The 22689-nt window shown below is 49.3% G+C and overlaps 1 protein-coding gene across 1 annotated transcript; it reads right to left on the reverse strand.

The window, feature by feature from the left end:
- Positions 1-12489: 12489 nt before the first annotated feature.
- enc3 (ectodermal-neural cortex 3) lies at positions 12490-22649 on the reverse strand. The gene is made up of 3 exons (XM_035416042.1): positions 22378-22649; positions 18910-20709; positions 12490-12758 (listed from the first exon to the last, which is right to left on the reverse strand). The coding sequence occupies exon 2, from the start codon at positions 20701-20703 to the stop codon at positions 18934-18936; it is 1770 nt and encodes a 589-aa protein (XP_035271933.1). The 5' UTR covers positions 20704-20709; positions 22378-22649; the 3' UTR covers positions 12490-12758; positions 18910-18933.
- Between the last annotated feature and the right edge of the window lie 40 nt (positions 22650-22689).

Consider the following 22689-nt stretch of genomic DNA (forward strand, 5'->3'; position numbering starts at 1 on the left):
ACCGTGTGATTGTAAGCATATGAAATGTATTATTTCCGCTGCGTCCTCTAACTTGGCTTTCCCCCTTGAAATGAATAGCTGAGCACATCTGGAATAATGCACTTGAACTGGAAATATCAAAGCAAGTCCAGTGTATGGGAATAATTAAGGGAATGTCAAAGGAGTATGGCATTAAATGACAGTCCTCTTTGGTCTTTCAGAAAGAGGTTTTTAAGTATTAAGCCTGTCTTTATATACAGGTGGCCTGTTCTCAATGCATTCATATTATAATGCACAGCAAAGCTATCAGTCTTAAATAAACACGAGCAGCATTTATAGGTGTTTAATATGCACCATACATCCTCTATGCTATCAGGGTTGATTTTACACTGAATATTTTGCTGTGTGTGAAATAATGTTCCTGGATTTTGGACATCAAAAAGCTCGTCAGATGAGCTAACAAATATTACCTATTCTCAAACACACACAGGATCCTGTATTAGTCTAAAACCCATTTTTGTAGTTCCTTATTTGTGTTCTGGAAAGCACCATTACCCAAAAGTTGTTATATTCAGCCAGAAATGGTGTGTGTATCTACACTACATTTTCAAAAAAGTATGTGGACACCTGAACATCACACCCATATGTACTTTTTGAACAAAACCATGGGCATTAATATGGAGTTGGACCCCCCTTTGCTGCTGTAACAGCCTCCACTGCTGGGAAGGCTTTCCAGTAGGTTTTTCGAACATGGTCTTCCTCGAACTGTTGCCACTAAGTTGGAAGCGCACAATTCTCTAGAATGTCATTGCATGTAGCATTAATATTTCCCTTCACTGGAACTAAGGGACCTAGCGCAAACCATGGAAAACAGCGCCAGACCATTATTCCTTTTACACCAAACTTTACAGTTGGCACTATTCGGGCCAGTACAGTTGGCACTATGCATTCCACCAAACCCCGATTCGTCTGTCAGACTGCCAGATAGTGAAGTGTATCCAGAGAATGCATTTCCACTGCCTCAGAGTCCAATGGCGGTGAGCTTTACACTACTCCAGCCGACTCTTGGCATTGCGCATGGTGATCTTAGGCTTGCGTACGGCTGCTCGGCCATGGAAACCCATTTCATGAAGCTCTTGATGAGCTGATGTTGTTTCCAGAGGTAGTTTGTAGTTTTGTTGTAACCGTGGAAGGATGATGTTTTAGGTGCTACACGTTTCATCTCTCTGGGTCTGTGAGCTTGTGTGACCTACCTCTTTGTGGCTGAGCTGTTGTCACTCCTATACGTTTACACTTCACAAGAACAGCACTTACAGTTGACCAGGGCAGAAATTTGACAAACTGATTTGTTGGAAATGTGGCATCCTATGACAGAGCCATGTTGAAAGTCACTGAGCTCTTCAGTATGACCCATTCAGCTGCCCATGTTTGTGTATGGCGATTGCATAGTGGTATGCTTGATTTTATGCACCTGTAAGCAATGGGCGTAGCTGAAATAGCCGAAACCACTAATTGGAAGGGGTGTCCACTTACTTTTGGAAATGTAGTTTTGCTTTTTGAAATGCCAACTGTAAGTTAATCCTCTGTTTCCCTGTCTTACCAATGGTTGTTATGACAGGTTACATAATTTTTTATGTCTTCACTTCTGTGTGCCTTGTTTTAAAACACAATGCTCTCTTTATTGAACTTGACTTGCGACATTGGAGGCAATTACGAGGTGATAACTGGCAGTAAAACAGATTGCACAACCAGTCGTCCTCTCGGGATGATGACTTTCATGTTGGGTACTCAAAGCTAGAACACACTGGCTCCGATTATGTAACCAGGGCAACAGAGCAAGTAGCTAATTTTCCATGCACTGTGAACACCATCATTTGAATGGATTTGAGAGCAATTTGAATGGAATAGAACGTGAGAGGTCTCTAAAAGTGTTCTGTACGCGGAAATGTTCCAAGTGCAGCTAATTTATATGATGTGTAAATTACAAACACTGCGGCCTGGCAAGCTCTCTTCAACACCAAATATCAGAGTTGCTGTACAAATGCCGTTATGGAGAGGGACTGATGCAGGTCCTGTGGGGCATTGTGGAATGTCATGCTGTAACCATTCTGTTCTCATGAATCAGATTACCCATATGCCAGTCTGAGCAGACACAGTCCCTCTGGCCACACCTCTCTTTCCTCATACCTGTGGCACAGATGAAAGCACTCCCGGCATCCTGCTGCAGAGACTTCTGGGTAAGAAAACATTCCTCATGAAGACTCTGTCTGGGCATGTCTTCACAGATACGTTGGCACAGCCTGGATTCAAACCTGCCATTGCTGGGCCACATACATATAGTGTTTGATAACTGTTCTCACGCGTCCTTAGGAAGCGTCTCGAGGGTACACAGCCGCGTTCGAAAACCAGACGTGGACCCCTGCTCGGGCCCAGTGCTATAGCTGCGTTTCCTAGTCAACCGTGCGAGCTGAACGTTCTGGTGGGCGCTGTGCAAACAGCAATAAACCACGTTCAAGTGCAGCTGTGGGGTATGAGTGGGTATGTGGTATGGAAAGGGCTCAAGGCTATAGTTTACATATGCAGCACGGTGCTGGAGAAATCGCTTGTGTAAGCAGCAAATGTGACATCGTTTCTGAAAGTACTTTTTTTTTTTTCCTTCATCTCCTCAAGAAGTGTCGAATGGGTGGGAGGTCCGAGTGACATTTAAAGAGCTCAGAAGAATTCCCCCCCCCCCCCCCCCCCCCCCCCCCGGGCTTTTTTTTTTTGTTAACTTCTCAATCTCAAGCCAAAATCCTGTGTTGCCAAAGCAAACACACTGCACGGAATTTGTGCTGGCAGACTTATGGCAAATATAGCCATGTACATATTCAATCTGTACACATTTCCTGTTTTTCTTACCAGGTTTCAATGCTGTAAGGTCTTATGCATACGTATTACAAGTTGATCAGCTGTAACCTTACCATTGTATTGTAAATGTATTGTGTATTGGACAGTGAAACTGATAGATGTTCAAAATTCAATGTCCATAAAGTTACATCATAGTGAATAAACAGGTGAGGGTTTCCCTCTCTGAAATCTGTGAACCAATACCAAAGCCTGGTGATAGTTATCTTACTGTACGGCATTTTATTAACCAAAGGGATACATTTTCCTTCATGAACTTCTCTCAGGTTTAGAAATAAAAGGGGCGTCTGATGTCTAATCTATTTTCAGTCCTCAGTTTCTCACAGATAGCATCATCATCTTCCCCTGAGCCTCTCCTTTGACCAAAAAATGCCGCACATCAAACGCATAGCTTTCAGCCAGCCGTCACAACCACTCAGATTAGCCCTGTCCTTTGTGTGTGTGTGACCACCCCCATGTCCAAATACCTTCAGAGTAAACACACAGATGTGGGAGGTCACCAAATAGGTTCCCAGCCCCTGTAATGCGCCCACAGTAGTATGAACACACACACACTCGCATGCACGCACGCACATGCACACGCATACTCACACGCACATGCGCACACACACACGCACGCTCACATGCGCACACACACACGCACGCTCACATGCACGCACACACTAACGCACGCACACACATGCACACACACACACACACACACACACACACACACACACACACACACGCATGCACGCACCTTCTCCCTAGACCAAAACTCTGTGAGAACTCTCTCAGGAGGTCTGATGTTTGGGGTTAAAGCTACACCTTTTTGAGGAGCGGGGTGCTCAGCCGGGACGCCAGGCACTCGAGCAGGTCTGTGAGTGACAGCGCAGTAAAAGTCCATTGTGAAGCACCCACTCCACGAGCTTACGAGCAGGACGGTGCCTTCCTGAAGACGTGCCCTGTGGATGTTTGAACAGCAGAGGACTCTGCAATGAGGTGGAAAAAACAACAACTCAAAAGTGCTAGGAATGAATGCCTGCCCTGAACCCTTACTTAACTTGTAAATCCAAATGTACGGAAAATGTATATAAGAGCTCTGGGTTTTCTTTCTTTTTCTTCCTCCTAACCTCCAATTGTTATGAGTGGCCCTAACCATATGGCCTGCCTCCATTCAAAAAAGAAAGAGAAAAAACCTTTCTTAATCCGCGCGCACCTTTTAACCCAGCAGAGATTCGGTAAAAACGCGGCCTTTTTGAAGGAAACAGAAAGGCGAATGGGGAGACTGGGGCGTGAGTAACTGCCACACAATCCCGCCGCGGCGGCGTCTGCCGTCGGCCCAGCGCGCACACCGAACGCGGACGGGCGGGCGGGCGCTTCGGAGGGGCAGACGAAACGGAGGATTTGTGCGCTGAAACGGAGCGGTCGCAGGGCCCCTCTCCCTACAGGAGCGACGCGTCCCTGGCGTCTGCCAAGAGACCTGGGGGCCAATGCCCGGAACGGACAGCCAGACAGCTGGGGCCCCGAAGACTTGTGCTGCGTGCACGTGAGCAAGTGCCAACGGGAGGGGGGGTGGGTTTGGGAAGGGGAGAGGGGGGGGGGGGTTTGGGGTGCGATTCTGGGTGAGTTATCACTTGGCTACTTCAGATTAAAGCCCCGATTGTCGTGCCAGATATTTATTGAAAGCGGTGTTCCAGAACCGTGGCGTCCTGCCAGCCCAGCGATCTATAAACAGCAGACCCCCCGACTAACGGTTGCGGGACCTTTCTCTGCGTTTTCTTTTTTCTTTTTCGCGTCTCCCTCTTTTCAGGCGGCATCTCTTTGATAATGTTCTCATTGCCCCCTCGATTGTGGAAGCCGCCACTGGGGAGGGGGGAGGGGGGGGGGGGGTTTGGCGGTTGGAGACGAACGTATTCACCCCCGCTACCCCGCTCCCCCCCCCCCAAAGCTTCCTCCTCATTAACCGTGTTTGCTGTGTCTCAGGCTTTGTGTATCTTTCCATCCCACAGTTATGTCCAGGAATGTTTTTTTGACTCTGTTATTTGTGCTAGGGGAGGCGTATTGTGCCTGTAGTCGTGTGAGTTTAAGATCGAGAAGCACAGGTTTACAAAGACTTTCACCGCTGGCTTTGTACCTGAGCCCAAGATCTGACAGAAAGCACAGCTCTCTTACGCTTTCTGCCCTTTTCTTTCTTCTTCTTTTTCCTTCTCTCGGTCTTCCTCTGCTTCATTCTCCTCCTCAGCGGGACATCTCATTTATTTTACAGCCGCCGCCCCCTCAAGGATTTCATTATCCCCTCGGCCTCCTGGGAATTCAAGCTGTAAGCCAATCGGAGCATAACCGTTGGCATCCTCTTTGTTCCTTTTTGGAAAATAAACACGTACTGTACACGGCCACCAGTGCAGTGCTTCTCTGGACCACTTGTGAAACAAAGCAATGGCTTAACTTAAAAAAATGGATGTGCTTCATTAAAATTCTAAATCTGTGTGCAAGGAGATGACACACTTCTGCTCCTGGGAGGGAAACAGATGCAGATGTATTCACCTTATGGCCAAGTTGTTCTTTTTTGTAAATCGTATTATTCATACTGCTGTCTGACTGTATTGGAGCATCCAGATTGACAGTGCTAATCAAAGGCAGGCTCAGATTAATTATTCAGATTTCATGCACATCTGCTAGGCCCCATCTCTTAAGAGCAACAGCCCTGTGTGAAGGATTTAGACGTCCAATCACAACTGCTCTGACTGGAGACTGCTTTTATTTGATGCATCCTCCTCAGCCAATCCCCTCGAGATCCCCCCGCCTCTTCCTTTTCATCTCAAATGCGGAATTCTTTCCTGTTTTGGTAATGCAGCTCAGTAGAACAGTGAGTGATTACCCCCCCGTCTCTGAACAATAGCTTGCTGTGACTCCGGTACAATGAATGTGAGGAGCAGAGCTCTGTCCAGAAGCGCTCCCGTTCCGGAACGCAGCGCCATGCTAACATTCTGCAGACATAGCTGGAATTTCTGTCAGCTTCATGTCATCGGCTCTAACAGCCCACCACCTCCTTCATTGTGTATCGGTTACGTGATAAAATGTGTCACGGCTTCTGTACAGGGAGGTGGAAACAGGCAGCACTTCTGCTCAAAGCGCTATGATCTTCTGCTGTCAGTTAAGATAAGATAAGATAATCCTGAGATTATGGGAGTCTCTAACTTCATACAAACTACATAGCCGTAGTTTTATATAATAAATCATTAGTTTCATATAAATAAATCATTTTGCTAGCCTAACCTGCCAGAGAGGCTTGTGCATTAGGGGTGTATGTAATTACGCTGACCGTGCGCAGGTGGAGAAAAATGTTCAACAGCAGTAAAGCGAAATGGATTCCCCATTTCCCCAAAGCAATAAGAGCTGTTTTAAGGCCTAATGTGTCAGGCCTTTGACACGTAGCTCTTAGCGCGCGGGATAGAAATGCCGGGGGAAGGCCGCTGCAGGTTGTGGTACAGTAATGAGGCCTCAGCCTGACTGGCAGGTAGATATGAAAGTGCAGTTGGGAGCGCTGTGCCGGGGGCGTCGCGTTAGCCACGGCCACGCCTCGGCCGAGGCTCATTACCGCCGCGCGGCTCTTCAAAGCCGAAACCTCAGTGCGTCAAGGCCGCTGTCAGATAAAGCGGAGCAGGCGGGGGGGAGGGGGACGGGGACGAGGGGGGGGGGTGTAAAGTGCTGCCTCGGCGCTTCTGTTCTTCTGAAAAGCCCCCTTTACAGTTGCTGTGCAATTTACTCTGTTGTGTAAACAGCCGTTATGATCCCGGGCGCCGGGCCCACGTGACGCTCGCCGGCCTCGGAACGTTTACGACGGCTCCTAATTTCAAAGGTGCAGCCTCTTTTAAAAATAGAATCCATATTTCATATGGCCGGGACAGGAGCTGTTAAGGGCCAGTCAAGAGTCAAGAGGCAATCTTCCCAGTTAGTTTATGAGTTCTTCAAAGGCATTTCAGTTTAATTGTTTCTTTGGACTTCTAAGGGATTTGACAATCCACAATAACAAAGCAAAGCTTTACCTCGCCTGATGTGGTCTCTGCTTTGAGTCTGTTAAAGCTCGTATATCAAGACTGTCTTCTTATCCAACACCCAAGATCCTCCTGTGCGTCACGGTCAAACATTACACTTTACCCCAGATGAGCGCAGGAAGTGTTTATGCGCTTCTGTTCAAAAGTGGAAATACAGTCCCTCGCATTTCAAAGGGAAAATGTCACTGCCTGCGTCGGTCTGTCTCAAAACTGCGCTCTGTACGCACCAGGGTCCTGCCCCAAAAATGTGCCTGCGTCTCCTGACATGTCCAAAGCTGTAGACCTCCACGGGGCCCTCAGATGACTCTGCTCAGACCTCCACAGGGCCCTCAGATGACTCTGCTCAGACCTCCACAGGGCCCTCAGATGACTCTGCTCAGACCTCCACAGAGCCCCGGGTCGTGACAGCCAGGGAGCCCGAGGTGAAAACACTTTTTGCTGTTTTGGAAACGGATGCCAGACCAGAGCCTCCACCTCTGCGGTCGCCATGGGAGCCGTTTAGCCGCGCGTTTCCTGACCGCCCCAGACCGGCCTCGACGGAGCGGCGGAGCTGAGCTCAGGAATCTGCAGCCGGGCGAACCGCAGGCGTTTCGTGGGGTTTGATATCCCGTCTGCATCCCGACACGACCCCTCGAGCCTCACGGAGGCGCCACCCTAATCGGCAGGCGGGAGGGCCAGACCCCAGCACCACAGAGGTGGCCTGTATTTCGGCAGAGAGCCTCTCCACCAGGGCTTCCAGCGCACTGAGGTGACTGTGGCCCGACGCACAACCTGTCCTTTCTGTGGGCCAGACTGGGTAATTATCGCAGCAAAACAAAACAGTCCTGTCAGCAAGAGCTTGGTATGGGAGAGAACCACGTGTATATGCCAAATATTCATTGGTTATGAACATCATTTTTAATTCCTTTTGACCCTCTCTCTCTCTCTCTACATACTATATATATATATAAATACATACAGCATATATAAACACACTCAACATATGTATACAATATATACATATTCCTCCCATTTTCTCCCTCCTTCTCCTTCTCCCTCCCCCATTTGTGGCCCTCTCTCCCTGGAGGCTTGTGGCCCCAGCAGCAGAGGCGGGGGCCCCTGGGGAATATGAGTGGAAGTTAATTCTGAACTAATTCTGCGTCTTTGTGTTCCGTGAAGCGGCCCAGCTGCGGGCCTCAGCCTGGCAGACACACGCCGATATTTGGGTGGAGCGTTTGGGCGTACCCACCACCTCAGCTCCATCTCATGGGCCCCATTCTGCTGGGGGTCACAACGAGCGCTCCGCCCCCCCGGCCCACGCGCACACACACACACAGGCACACACTAACGCACACACACGTGCCCACACAGGCACATGCACACACACACACACAGGCACACACACACTCGCACACATACACACAGGCACATGCACATGCACACACACACATGCACTGCACACACACACTCGCACACATACACACAGGCACATGCACACACACACATGCACTGCACACACAGACACACACACACATGCACACACACACGCACACACGCACACCCCTCCATTCAGATTGGACCAGCGTTTGCGTTCTTTATCTCTTTTCTTCCCTCTCCGTTTGGCCCCTTTGTCTTCCGCCGACCTTCGAACGTCTATTTATGCATGGCGGTTTGACTGCGCCGTCGGCAGAATCCGTTTGAAATTTTCGTTTTTTACATTTTGCATGACAATGGCCCCATTGATAAACCCCCCCTCCTCCCCCCCCTCCCCTCCCCGCTACCCCATGCCAGATTTCTGTTTGGGAGCAAGATGTTTCATCTTCTTATGCATGTCCGTTCCCATTGTGTTTTTAAATCCATAAATTAAAAGTCGCTTCCCCAAATAGGCGTGGAAACATGCAATGGCTGAGGGGACAGGCATGACTGCACTGATTTTGCCGGTAATGATGTCAGATTTTACAGGCCCAGATTTCACTGTCTTGCGGTTGCTGTTTCCAAATAGTTTTTGTTAGACCTGCATGTTTTCAAAGCTTCCTATTGTACTATAACCTCCATCTGTTCTAGGTTTGCTATATAATTGATTAAACAAAAACATAAGATGTGCACATTATTTCATTTTTGATAATTTATTTATTTTACATATGAGAAATCTACAAAAAATGTCCCCATCCCCAAAAGCCAAAAACTAATACCACAAATTTGTTTTGTTAATTTCTGTCATATACATTTATTTCTTATATTCTACAAGAAAAAGGAACAACCTATTAACTGGCTAATTGGAGTCCAGGAACATGATTGTTTTAAAGTGTACGTGGAAGATGGTGTTTATGTTTCCCCCCCTCCCAGTCCCAGTTTCCATTCCCTCCTGATCCCGTTTCCGTTTGGGCGCGCTCTCTACCCCTTGGGAGTGGGCCCAGCTGTTTGTGTTTTTTCGGTATAGCTGCTCCCATCTGGTGTCTGCGCTGGCCCGCGCGGTGGCCCCTTTCTGCAGCCGTCCGTCAAGAGCCTCCCTCAAGGTCCCGCCTCTGTCCGGCATGCTTCAGAGGGGCGTGGCTCCGCCGTGGCACGCAGCTTGGCCACGCCCCCTCCACTGCCACCAGCCACGAGCCCGCGGGGCCTGGGCAGAAACAGCCGCTCCCCCAATTCCCCACAACCCCTCCCTCCCAGTCCCTCTCAGAGCCTTCTGGGGGCTGACTTTGATCCCTCTTGGTTTAGCTGGAGGCAGGCAAATGGGCAGATCAGTCACCCCGCTGTTAATATACTAACTCAATCTGAAGAAATGAAATGAATCTGTTGGGACACAGGCCTGGGTGCGATCGAGAGATTCGCCCATTCGCCTTCCCAAGAAATCCGGTAAATCAAAGTAAACTGTTCTGGTTTACGGTCCGCAGACGCCGCTGCGTTGGAAAAACTTTGTTCTGTCGAGAGTTGAGCTGTCCAGACACCTCTCCAAACCCGCCATCTCTGGCTGAATCATTTCCGTTAGGACCGCCGTTCTGCCCGCCCACGTCTGATCGGAGGGGGGCGTTCGACCAGCTGTCATCTGCAGGCCTTTCTCAACAGGAAGTGAGCACTTCCCCGCTGGAAACTGCGCCACGCCCTGCTCTCTTATCCCAGAGCAGCATCACATTCTTACCCATCCCCCCCCGCACCCCCCCCCGGCCCAGGTACCTCTCCCTGTGGCTCTCTGAACTGAGGAATGCAGCGAACTCTGCGCCATGGCGTTTCCCTCCGCGTGCGCTCCCTTCCCTAGAGGAGTTATGACAGCTCCTCGCTGTGCGAATATGAAAAGCATGCAGAAAACGCTTTGCATGTCATTAAACAGTCGGTTCTGGGCATGTCCGCTCACTTTCCCTCGGCGTGTTTGGAAGTCAGGCGATCGTTTCTGGCCTGGGTGCGGGCACACCTCAGCACACGCACCGCACTCAAGGTTCATACACGGCAGAGGGTCAACACAAGCGAGAGGCCACTTTGTTTTTTTGGACCGTATAAAAAAGACTTGATACACTATTGGGGGTGTTGGGGTGCATTTTTCTAACTGGCCAGACTGAAACCATACACAGACCTGGATTGAGGAGCTCCATTTATCTGGGTGTGAGGCTCTCTCTGGAAAAATGAAACCTTCGGGGCACTGTTGTCCCAGTGATGGAGCGAGAGAATTTGAGCGAAACAATCTGAGCATTATCATCTGAACCGACTGGCATTCCTCTGCGCGGCGGCGATAGCCGCGGGCGAAGGGAGCCTCCTCAGAGCGCCAGCGCTGGAAAGGCACCAGCCATCCATCTCCCCTCGCCAAGGAAACGCGCCGCAACACATCGCCACGGGCGGCTCCGCGGCACCGAATAAGCCCATTTGTTGTCACCAGTCTTTTGTCCAAAGTACCTGCCAGGCAGCACTGGGACTTAATAATTTAGTAGATATCCCAGACAACCCACGGTAGAAGACTTGTTTGTCTCCACCGAGCCCATCGGTCTGTTTTAGGCAGTAGGAACGCACCAGAATGTTCCCTCATATTTAAAACGATACCCCAGTAAACAATATAATGTATAATAAATCCTGAGGCTCTTATCACTGATAAGATGAATTATGCATATATTACAGTGCATACTTTACAAAATACCACTACTTCAATACATACCTTTTGACCAAATGTTATTGAAGCCCAAACTGTACATTCTATTCAAAGCTCAAATCTAGTTGGTCACCCCAAAGACATATTTAGAAATCCAAATTTAGTCATGCTCTACAATTACAATGGATCATATGGTTTTGAATGCTGAGTAGTCCTTTAAATAGTCAGGAAAAATGAAGAACAAAGTTATTTGTATTCTTTTTAAAGAGTTAATTTATTGTTACAAAAAGTCATTTCTCAAACATTTTCATCATCACGTACCTACAACATCAACTAACATCAAAAAAAGCTTATGACGTGGTAACATTGGTTTCATCCACAGTTCTGACCCCTTTGAGTATGTGGTTGTTATTCTATAAGGGTCTCAGAAAAAGCACATAATGTACTCAAAAACATGCTACGATTCTCCTGCCAAGTCATTCAACATTCTCACAGAAACAACAGTAAACATAATTAAGACAAAGTGTAAAAAAATCTAAATTATGTGCAAATCAAAAGCCATTAGACAACAAAACCTTAAAAAAAACATTTAAAGCAAAAATATAGAAATCTGGATCCACTGCCGAGGCTTTGCCAGAAAAAAGGAGAAAAGCAATTTAGTTTCTCTGCAGCAGGTGAATTAAAGACATGAAAAAGACATTTAGCACAATCCTAATCCCGAAAAATCCTATTCTGCTTGAATGTGAGCGGGCAGAGGAAAGCTACATTAGGACTGTGAGAAACAAACAAGCAAACAAACAAACCCCTGAGAATACACACATACACAACGTGTTAAAACAGTGCACAGATACATCAGACATACACACAGAAAACTCTTACAGTGTGGAAAAAGCATCTTCATTCATAAGTCACATTCTCTGCATAGCTATTTAAGTACAGAAAGAAGATACAAATTTAGATAACCAAAATTGAAGGCAACACGACTCCAGAACTAAAAATATCCAGGACATGTTTTTGTGTACAAAACTATCTACTTCCTGAATACGGCTTCCAAATGCATAAGTGTGAGCCGTACTCATGATTTAAGAGTAACACGACGTCCCGACCAACTCTTGGGGTTACTGGAGACTAAAAGAAAACATGTCTCAAAAACTTTCAACAGACAAATGTAAACGGTTAGTTTTTTTTTCTTTCTTCAAATGGTGGCATTTCATTTCAGTAACTTGCAGGCAATTTCGGGGTCCGTTGTGCAGATACTGCAAGTAGAATTCTCCACTTGAAATGCACGAGAGCAAACAAAATGGCTCCAGAAGCTGGGGCTCTACACCTCTACAGCAGTCCCAATAGGGCCCAGTTAGCCGCTGCACACAGGACTGTGACCGGGCCCAATCAGAGCCCAGCTGCGCTATCTGCATCGCAGCCATGGTTACGTGCCCTTTCCCTTCTGCGTTGCAGTCCCCACTCGGAACGCCGTGACCGAGCCGTCCTCCGGTAGCGAGGAGGCAGGGGGCGGGGCGGGACAGGAGACGCGCGGGGGGGGGCGGGACAGGAGACGGGCGTGACACCCGTTTACACGGTTCGATTCCATGACCTCGGGTCCCTTCTTGCCATGCTGATCCGGTCGGAGCGAGAGGTCCTTGTGATTCCAACTGCTGTGGAGGATTTTCCATCTTTCTTTCACCCTCACCCCCCCCCCCAAACCCCCGCCCCCCCCAATTCTCCACCCCACAGCATTCCGCAACCGACCAGGGGAGACACACACCCGCATTCCAGACTAGGCTGCTCATCTGGGGACAGAGAGAGAGAGACACACACACACAAGGGTTAGGAATGCTAAGAACTCTGAGCTACCCTGCCATGTAAATCCCTCACATTTCTGTGAAAAATAGCCATGTGACCACTACAGATTCAGGGCTGTTACAGGCATATCACAGCATGCAAACACTTCAATAGTAATTATAATTAAAATAGTAACAATAGTACATTTCATCATTTCATTCATATAACACTTTTTAAGGATACAAAGATGCTTTGTTGTCTCTGAAAAAAAAATTTCTGAAATGATTTACTAGCAATTATTAAATTAATGATTAAATGTATTAATGTATTAATAAATTAATTAAATTATCACTAAATATTGTTTTAGTGCAGAAAGCCTGAACTTGTCCAATGTCCAAATGTACATTCCCTGTTTCATATCTGGAGATGCTGGCATTTTTCTCCCTGCCCCCGCTCATTTCCCCCCCTGAATCTCTTGCATTTTGATGCTGGAATGCCTGCTCTCTCTGCTATGAGGAGAAAATGTACTGACACAATTTAGAAAACATGTGAAATATCTCTATTCGAATTTTGCAGATACTGAAACACAATGACTGGCGAGTCTTCCTGCTTGTTTATGTGTGTGTGTGTGTGTGTATGGCAGTTTATTCTTGGCTTTGCTGAAGGAGGAATTTGCAGGGGCTCTACTGATGGCAAATTTAACCAACTTAATGAGAACTCATTAGCTTTAGCGGGAATGGCTAGTTAATGCCAGAGGATCCTCAACTGATCTACCACCATCTGTGCCCGACGCATGCTAACACAGTCTGCTGTATCCTGTGCTGGAGACGCCACCTTCCTTTCCTTACATACAGCTCTGCTAGCGGATATGGCGGCCCTTATGCTTTCTAACTGTAGAGCAACTGGCACGGCGACTCGTCGCTCTCTGCTCACACCCCGCGTCTGCGTTGACGTCCATTTTCTCTTTTGCCCGGCAGAGCATCCCTCTCTGTTGCCGGCGCAGCAAGCGCACATGCCGCCCAGTGGAAGTTTCCACTGCCGCGACTCCCCAGATCTGGGAGCTGTTTTTAACCGCCCTATTTTCACTGTCGGTCTTGCTTAGATGATCAACAAACACACATTAAAAATACGCCCCCCTCCCTCCCCGATATCACCATTTCACCACCAGCAGCAGCTTTAAATTTAGTTCTTATCCCAGCTTAGCACTTTGCACTCTAAGGGATTTTCTTTTTTCATTCAAAAATGAGTTTGATTTCCTTCCCTATACATCCATACTGTCTGGTGTTACCCAGAGCGACCGCCCTGCGTGCGCTGAAGAGTGCTTTCCAGAAGCGCTGCAGAGCCAGGATTTGAATGCGTTTGCATGTGCAGGATGTAGCCGTGTCGCGGGCTAAAGGTCACTCTAAACTCGGGAGCAATAAAGAATAAAGCAAAAGAGCAGACCGGGCGGCCGGCTTATTCGGCCCCGCCCACACGTCCGCCCGTCTAACCCTTAAAGGACTTGAAAGAAAACGGCGGCCGGTTTTATTCCAATCGCGTGTGTTTTAAGAAATGCACTTGCACGCATGAGCGAGCGTTCTCAACAATGGCCTGCGAGCTTTGTTGACGATGCAAGCTGCCTTTGCTACCGGCCGTAGCTTTAAGAAATGCAAACCCCGATGCAAAAAAAAGCTGTTTTTCACAAGGCAGTGCTCTGATCGCTTAAACACAAATGGTCGCGAGACAAAACGTGCATTCCGTGCGACGGTTTCTTTGTTGAGGGCTAAAGCAAAACCAGCGATGATGTTCTGGAATCGCTGAAAGGGCTAGCTCTGCGTTTCCCTCCGTAACGGAAACACCGCGCACCATTCTCCTCCGAGCGAGTCCTGCCGTCTCGCTGGTCAAAGACGTATCCGTGAAAGAGCAGCTCTTTTCAAAACCATTTTGGACTTCTGCATTCCCCCCCCCCCCCCCACTTCCCCACTGACTCTATTGAAAATGCCTGTTTGGCGGTAGAGTGGGCTTGTGCCATTAGCTGAAGGAGATCGGACAGGACAGGCCCTGGGCTTAGATGAAACCGAGGTCATGCTCTCATTTTTTACTTCATAAACCATCATAAACCAGGGCTCCGCAACCCTGCTCCTGAAGATCTACCATCCTGTAGGTTTCATTTCAACCCTAATTTGCCACACCTGACTCTACTGATAAGCTGTTCAACGAGGCCTCTAGCTGTTGAGTGACATGCGCTGTGTCGGGGTTAAAATGAAAGCCTACAGGATGGTGGATCTGCGGGAACAGGGTTGGGCAGCCCGGTGACAGACACCTGACGACGGAATGAAGGGACAGGAAGTGATCCGCGACTCCGGTGAATCAGCGCACGCTTGACCGCCGGCCCGACTTCCCGTCCAAACCAGAGATTCCGGTTGGTCCAGCGCGTGAGAGGCACAGCACGCGGGCCACTCTCAGCACCTCCCCAAAGGAAGGGACACGCCCACACTCCTTTAGAGCCGTGCCCCGCGCCCGCTCCTCCCTCAGGACGCCTGCGGTTACCCCACAATGCACTGCTTCGGCACCCTGCCTTCTGCTTTTGCTTGGCGCGCAATTCTGCGTCGCGATCTTCTGTCTCCAGTTCACGACACTGGGGCGGCAGTGTAATTTAATGGTTAAGAAACTGAGTTTGTAACCAAAAGGGTGCAGGTTCGGTTCCCAAGTAGGACACTTGGCCACTGTACCCTTGAGCAAGACACTAAACCTCAATTGCAAGATACTAAACCTATGTAAAAAATGTAGACAATGTCGCTTGGATAAGAATGTCTCCTAAATGCTTGTAATGCAATGTGATGTAAGCTCCTCTGCCAGCGTAGGATGAACTGAAATGGAGGGAGCATATTTACAGCTGAGCCCTGGTCTCCCTGTCATCATCACATGCCTGTTCCTCCACGGTGCGAGCTCGGCCCTGGGGCGAGGTCAGAGATGGGATTCAAGTGCCTCATTTGGTCTGAACGGGAGGACCCCTCCACCCATCTGCTCATCAAGAGCTTCGCTGGTAAATTTTCAATAGATCAGAGGATTAACCGGGACACCCCCTGACCCCCACCTCCCACCCCACACCCCCTACCTCAGGGCCCCACAGCGTCCCTGCCCACGCGCACGCCCAAACCCAAGCCACCGCGATGTTTATTATCCACCAGGCCAGGCGTTAATTACGACGTATCGACAAACGTCTAAATAAGGACGTCCTGCGACGGGCCTGTTAATGAGCCTCATGAATATTAATGAGGTCTTTGCTCAGCCCTCAAAAGCTCAAAGCTCACCGGAAAAAAGCACACTGCACACAGACGGGACCGAATTATTATACTGTCCTGTTATCGAGGTCCCGTGAACAAAGACAACGGCAGTAGCTCAATCAGAGCTCTTCTCTGCGTAAGCGGAGGGTCTCTTTAAGCCTCAGTATTGAGTCATCTGGATGAATGACTTGGTGGGGGCCGCTGGAAAAACAGCGCGACAGCTCGTCTGTTTATGACTGGTGATCGCACTGAAGCCCCCGATATTATTATTCGGCTCTAATCACCTCCTCCCCTCCGGCCCTCGCGCGCAGGAAGGGCCCAATAAAAACCCGATTAGGTTTATGCAAATGCGGGCGCGCTGGGGGCCGTGAGGGGGCTGATTGATTACCCCGGAGACCGGCGGCGGGAGTGCTGCGCGCGTGCCGCCCCGCTGCGTCCGCTCCGCGGGGGAGGCGACGCACAGATGCCGTAAAGGCGGCTCGTTTCGGTTGGTTCGCGGTGACCTTTTCAAGACGGGCATTAATAAAACATTAGCGCCGGGCGGCCCTCCCTCCTCTCGCCCCCGCGGCTATTAGCAGCTGCCCGGGGAGGCGCTCGGATGCGAGCGCCGCGACCTCCGACCCCTCCCAGGTGTGCCACGTCAGGCGGGGGACAGACTGCCTCATATGGCTCCAGCTCTGCTCTCTAAACAGGCCTCTGTGACGTCTCTGTGAGCCCAGCTCAGCAGTAAAGGACACCCTGCCTCTTACGAACCTGTACGGCACGCAGGACTGACGCAGCACTGACGCAGCATTGACGCAGCACTGACGCAGGCCCAGCACGGCATGTAGCACAAATCATCTTCACACTAAACACAAACGCCTTGTATTCAGAGTGTAAGTGTAGTCTGATCTCTTCAGATGACAGGAGGAATAAACAAAAGCCAGGAAGGTCTGCTGTGTCCAGACTTCACTCCCCTTGTCGATGGACAACTCTTCCGTAAATTTCGCTAATTCAGTCCAATGTTCGCCGAGCGCTGCTCAAGTAACAGTGCAAATGGCAGTGGTTAAAAGGAAGCAGAACCAGGAAATCCTCAGTACAGAATCAACGGCCTGAGCAGGCTGCAGGAGCTTATTCATGAGCTGCTGATTGACATTCGCCGCAGGCAGGTGTAGCCGGGCGCTCGGCTAAGAGGCAAACGGGCGCAAACAGCCCTTTCCCTGGTTCTTCCCTGACCCCGGTTGAAAGTTGAATGCTCGAGGAGCACCGGGTATTTTTAGGTCTGTGCTCTCGGCTGCCAAACAAGTGCAAAATATAGCTTCTCCTCTCCCTCCCTCCAACCCCTGACACGCGTACGAACAGGCCGCTCCGTCAGGGCGAGCGGCACAAGTTGAGCCGGAGTGACGATAACGACCGAGGGAGGGGCCCCAGCAAACCAGACGCCGTTTCGTTTCGATAGCAACGTAAAACAAAACCAAAAATACTCGTTCAATATGTCAGCCAGTCAGCCGCCCGCCCTGTAGCACCCAGCCTACTGCAGCCAAACGGGAGCAAAGGGCAGTCATGTGCCGCTCGACCGTCTCAGATAAAGGCTCGGAGGAGGCCGTGGCCTGGTGTGACAGTGGCTGGGTTTTGATCCCAGGTTACCTGTTCACTCCCCGTAAGCAGGCCGAACATTAAGACATTTTCTCCTCGATTAGCCACGGTTTCGGGTGAGTTTCCTAGGAAACCGTTTGGCACGTTTGCCTGCAGACACGCCCGCTTGCTGAGAACAGCTGTGTGGCTCTGATCAAAAGCCATTCAGGGCACAGCGTACATTTAATGTGTCTAAACATCATGCTCAATACTTCCATAATAACATAATTACTCAATAGTAACATTGTTCGCTTTCATTGAGAAACGGCGCAAAAAGAGGCCCAGAGCCAAAACGTGACTTCAAACCAGTTCCACTGTGTCTATATTAAAACGAAGCACCTCCCTAAATCTCATCTGAAATACTATCCCTGAGAGAAAGTGTCTCAGATTCAGTATCAATTAATAAGGCATTAAAACTCTTGGCCACCTGCCTCCACTGTAAGCCTCGCAGGGATCTTAACAGAGACGGTGCTGCAGCCTAATTACCCAGGGGCGGCACAGAGAGCAAAAGCCTGCTTTCGCCTGCACATGTGTAATTTGTCTAAAGGTCAACACAACTTGCTCCAACTGCCTTCATGCTACCGACCCAACATTCCTTATGCTCAGGCAAACAATGCCTAGTGTGTTCAATACCCAGCAGTCCCCCTTTCAAAAAAAAAATAGCTCCATTCAAGACCATCACAGCACTGGGATTGAACCATCAAAGGACTCTTTACCCAAGCCGAAAATTTGCGTTAACCCTTCCCCTGCCAGGGCTCGGAGGGCCACAGAGCCCTCCGACGGACTTTAAACAACTCGGTCCGTCAGCTGGAAACGAAATGCCGCTGAAATGTGCTGTGGAAGCAGGCTAATGAGCTGCGCAGGGTTCAAAGCGGGAAAAACATCTGCAATATCCAAATGAGATCGCCGCATAATCTCCCCGGGACGCCTTTGCTGCGTAGCCCTGATTTACGAAGTTCAGCTCGCTTAATTTCAGAGGGGGCGCATATGTTTAGCATTCTGCTCTCCTTTCATTTTTCTCCAACACTACTGTGGCTAAGAAGATTTGAAAAAGATGTTCTTTTAATATCGTAATAATTCCGGGGAGAACTGCCATCTCTTCATTTGTTTTTTTTTTTGTGTTAACAGACCTAAATTTCTCTGTGCTGTAGTATTTTAAACCATCTAATTAGCCCAGTTCCTAAAATAAAATACATAAGCCCATTCAAAAACAAGCTCTACTGAAAGTAATTATGAATAATGACTATTTTTATCTGCTGAGCTTCAAAACACTACTTACCAACTGTATGCTGCCCTCCCTGTTCTAGGCAGACAGATACTTCCAGGTGCTGACGAATGCAGTGGGAATTAAAGAGTACGGCACACTGGTGATGCTGTCCCAAGTGTCTGTGGAGGGGTCATAACAGTCCAGCGTTTTACATCTCTGGGCCCCAAAGTAGCCCCCCACCACGTACAGCCGGTTCCCGGATGCCACCGCGTGGCAGCTGATCCTCTTCGCGGTGACGTCACCGAATTTGGACCACTGGTAGGTCTCGCTGTTGAAGCGGTAGGCCGAGCTGGCGGAGAACTCCGTGTCTCCACCAATCACCACCACGTGGTTGCCCACCACCGCCGCTGCCGTGTAGCGCCAGAGCTGGGGGCACACCGCGGGCACCGACCACCGGTTCTGGCACGGGTCGAAACACTGGACCTTGGGAAACTTGTCCCGGTTGACGCTGGTGCCCCCAAAGGCGAAAAGCTTGTTTTTGGCCCCGACCACGGCAGCGTTGCTCACCCCTTCCCGCAGAGGCGCCACCAGGGTCCACTTGTTGGTCTGCGGGTCGTACTGCTCGACTTGTTTGAGCGACACCGACGGGGAGGCTGGGAAGGAGCCGGCCAGGGAGGTGTGCCCGCCCACGACGTAGAGGATGTGGTCGAGCTCAGCCGAACCGTGACCGAAGCGGGCCACCAGCATGGGCGCGGCCTTGGACCACTCGTCGTGCAGGGTGTCGTACACCCACACGTCCTTGGAGGCCCCGTTCTCGGACCCCCGGCCGCCCGTGACGTAGACCTTGCAGCCGATGGCGCAGGCGCTGCACTCCATTCGGGGGCTGGGGATGTCCGTCTTGGGCGTGATCTCCTTGGTCTTGTGGTCGATCATGTAGACCTTGTCGCACATGAAGGTCTGGCCGCCCAGCAGCAGGAGGGCCTGGCTCACCTTGCGGGGCCGGGCGCAGAAGCCCGTGACCACGCCGTCGTTCTGCAGGATCCTCATCTTGCAGCGGACCGCGTCCTCCACGATCTCCCGGCCCACTTTGTGGCTCATCACCAGCTCCTCCGACGCCACGTTCTTCAGCAGGTAGGACTCCGGCAGCAGGGCCAGCCGGACGCAGCGGAGCAGCTCGGGGAGGTCCACCATCCTCCGCTCCACGTCCGCCTTCACCCAGTCGATGACGGCCTCGTACACCAGGCTCTCATCCTCCACCTCCAGCTCCTCACTGAAGATCAGCTCCTGGACCTTGTTCTTGGGCAGGCCGAGGAAGTCCTCGGTCTTAAAGAGGGAGGCGAAGTTGGCCAGGCACATCCTCCAGGAGAGCTCGTAGAGCCGCTCGCACTGGTGGGCGTCCGACAGAAGCATCATGCCCAGGCAGTTGGAGGGGTGCAGGTTCTTCTCCAGGAACTCGGCAGACGCGTCCCGGATGTCGTGGAACTGGAGCATGTCGCCGGCCTCCAGCAGGGACTCGGCGTTCTCCTCGTTGATGATGATGCGGGCGGAGTAGGCGTAGTCCAGCAGGAGCTCCAGCACCTCGGGGTGAAGGGAGTCGTGGAAGTTGACCTCGGCGTCGCGGCTCTCCTTCAGCCCGCCGCTGAACATGGCCTCGAAGTAGCGGCTGCAGGAGGCCAGCACGGCCCGGTGGCAGGGGAAGGCCCGGTGCCCCGCCTGCAGCACCACGTCCGTGAAGACCCGCCGCTTGCGCAGTAGGTTCAGCTGCGTGAGCAGGCTGTCCGCGTGGGACGCCTTGTGGAACAGCTGGATGTTCATCGACCCCGAGCTTGATCTCGACTTCCGGTTCTCATGATTGCTCACAGACATTTTTACCTGCATGGAAAAAATACCAACAAAAAAACCCTGTATCATTCCTCTGGATAAAGTTGTGACCAGCTCTTCTTTTGACACAGAGTCCTACCACAAGAGAACAATCACTAGGAAAATAAAATCTTAGTACAAAGAAGCAGTTGCCTTTTTCATTCAGATTTTTCCCTCTTAAAACAGGTTTACACGAATACGAAACATTCTGCTGATGATGTACCCAATCAAGCATACTGAACTTGACAAGAATATTATTCAAATGAATACAATAATATTTCAAAGTTTCTCTCAGGAAATGAACTCTGGACTTCAAGATAAAAAGGCAATGAAACGAGATAAGAACTGTCAAAGCAGGCAAGCCGAGTGCTTCCCACCCACAATAGTGTGGTTTACATATCTTTAATGGATTACTTATCTGACCTGTATGAAAGAGACAAAAGTGCTCAATAAACCAGTCCATTTATTCAACTCTACTTCCATGGTAGCACATCTCTTTGTCTGAATTGGAGCCACCTAGGACTAATGGCACTCAAAAAATTAAACATATGGGTGTGTACACACCAATGCCCTTCCTTCCTTCCCAACGTGCATGCCAATGAATCATAGCCTTACGAACAAAGCAAGCGGTCTGACTCTTTAACAAGGCATTTAGTATAAATTGCTCAACTCTGTTCAAACACTTGTGTCCAGGTAGGCTACCAGCTAATTTAGTTACCTTTTAAGCAACATTAGGCAACCAACGTCAAAGTCTGTTGCCATTCCCTGTCAAACTTACAACATGAAAACATACTGTAAAGCATGGTACACAATTTGCATTCAACTGTCCTTCCTATAACATGTATGTACGTTTGTTCAATTACCTAGCCAAATAACAGCGCTAAAAATTGACGAAATTCATTAACCTGTCACATAGCTCCGTAACCAATGCTTTGGATTCTAAACTGAAGAAGTGCATACCTTTGTTTTACCTCAACAAGTATTAAATGTAGGCTATAGTATAGCCATAAGGCACTGCTTAAATAAGACATTAAATTACTACACCGACAAATGACCGTGCAGGTTATAGTTAAGTTAATGATCAGCTGAGTGGGAGAGATGGTAAGTGCATTGTTACACATGCATTGGTTTGTAATCTGGGTTAAAATTTAAAACTCATCGTTCACTTATTTCTAGTTAATAGACAGACTGTTACAGCGTCTTACTGTATGCAAGTAATGAAAAATAACCTCGTTAAGCACATATGCCATAATCCTGACAGCTTCTATACGTTAAAAAAAATGGATGAAAAAACTTCTACCATCGTGACACCGCATTAAATCCAACGTTAAGCGAGCCGAGCCGATACAAAGCTAACGTTACAAGCATATCATGTCTATGTATTATTATACTAAACCAGGTTTCGCTCGTGATGTAGCTAAATATTAGTTTCTGATATTACACTGCCAACTTCAGATCCACTAAGTATTGCAACAGACATTTTCAATGCCCATACACATAATGTCAGTATGAACACCGGATTGTTAGTTTGATCATTAACCCGCTAATTTAACTTACAACCTGTACAGGAAGGATTTCCACGGTTTTTCTTTAACCGGCAGCGTTAGTGATAAAGTCTGCTTTACTCAGAAGCATTAGCTAGACGTGCTAGGTTGCTAATACATACGCAGTCGTCATTACCTGGAAAAGTTGGTTCCTCTTGAGACAGTTCAAAGTTGCGCTGGGAAAGAAGGACGGAGCCACGGGTGAGCACGCAACTTTAACGTGTCAGAAATATTTTCTCCTTGAGCCTCAGCGGGAGTCAAGTCAGCGTCCTGTCACTTCCATTGGACAAACAGAAATAACGGTAACCCATCTGGTCTGTATTGCTCAGTTTTTAAAAAATCTAAGTACAGGTTTCACAGCAGTGCCAACAACACACGTTGTACTGCGTCCAGGCAACATGACCGAGGCAAGTCGAGTAAAGACTTCTCTATCGATTTGCTCCTCCTC

Source organism: Anguilla anguilla, chromosome 4 (genome assembly GCF_013347855.1).
Source record: "Anguilla anguilla isolate fAngAng1 chromosome 4, fAngAng1.pri, whole genome shotgun sequence".
NCBI lineage: Eukaryota > Metazoa > Chordata > Actinopteri > Anguilliformes > Anguillidae > Anguilla > Anguilla anguilla.

Coding starts and splice junctions, on each gene's coding strand:
- enc3 (XM_035416042.1), bottom strand. CDS start 20,703: ATGTCTGTGAGCAATCATGAGAACCGGAAGTCGAGATCAAGCTCGGGG.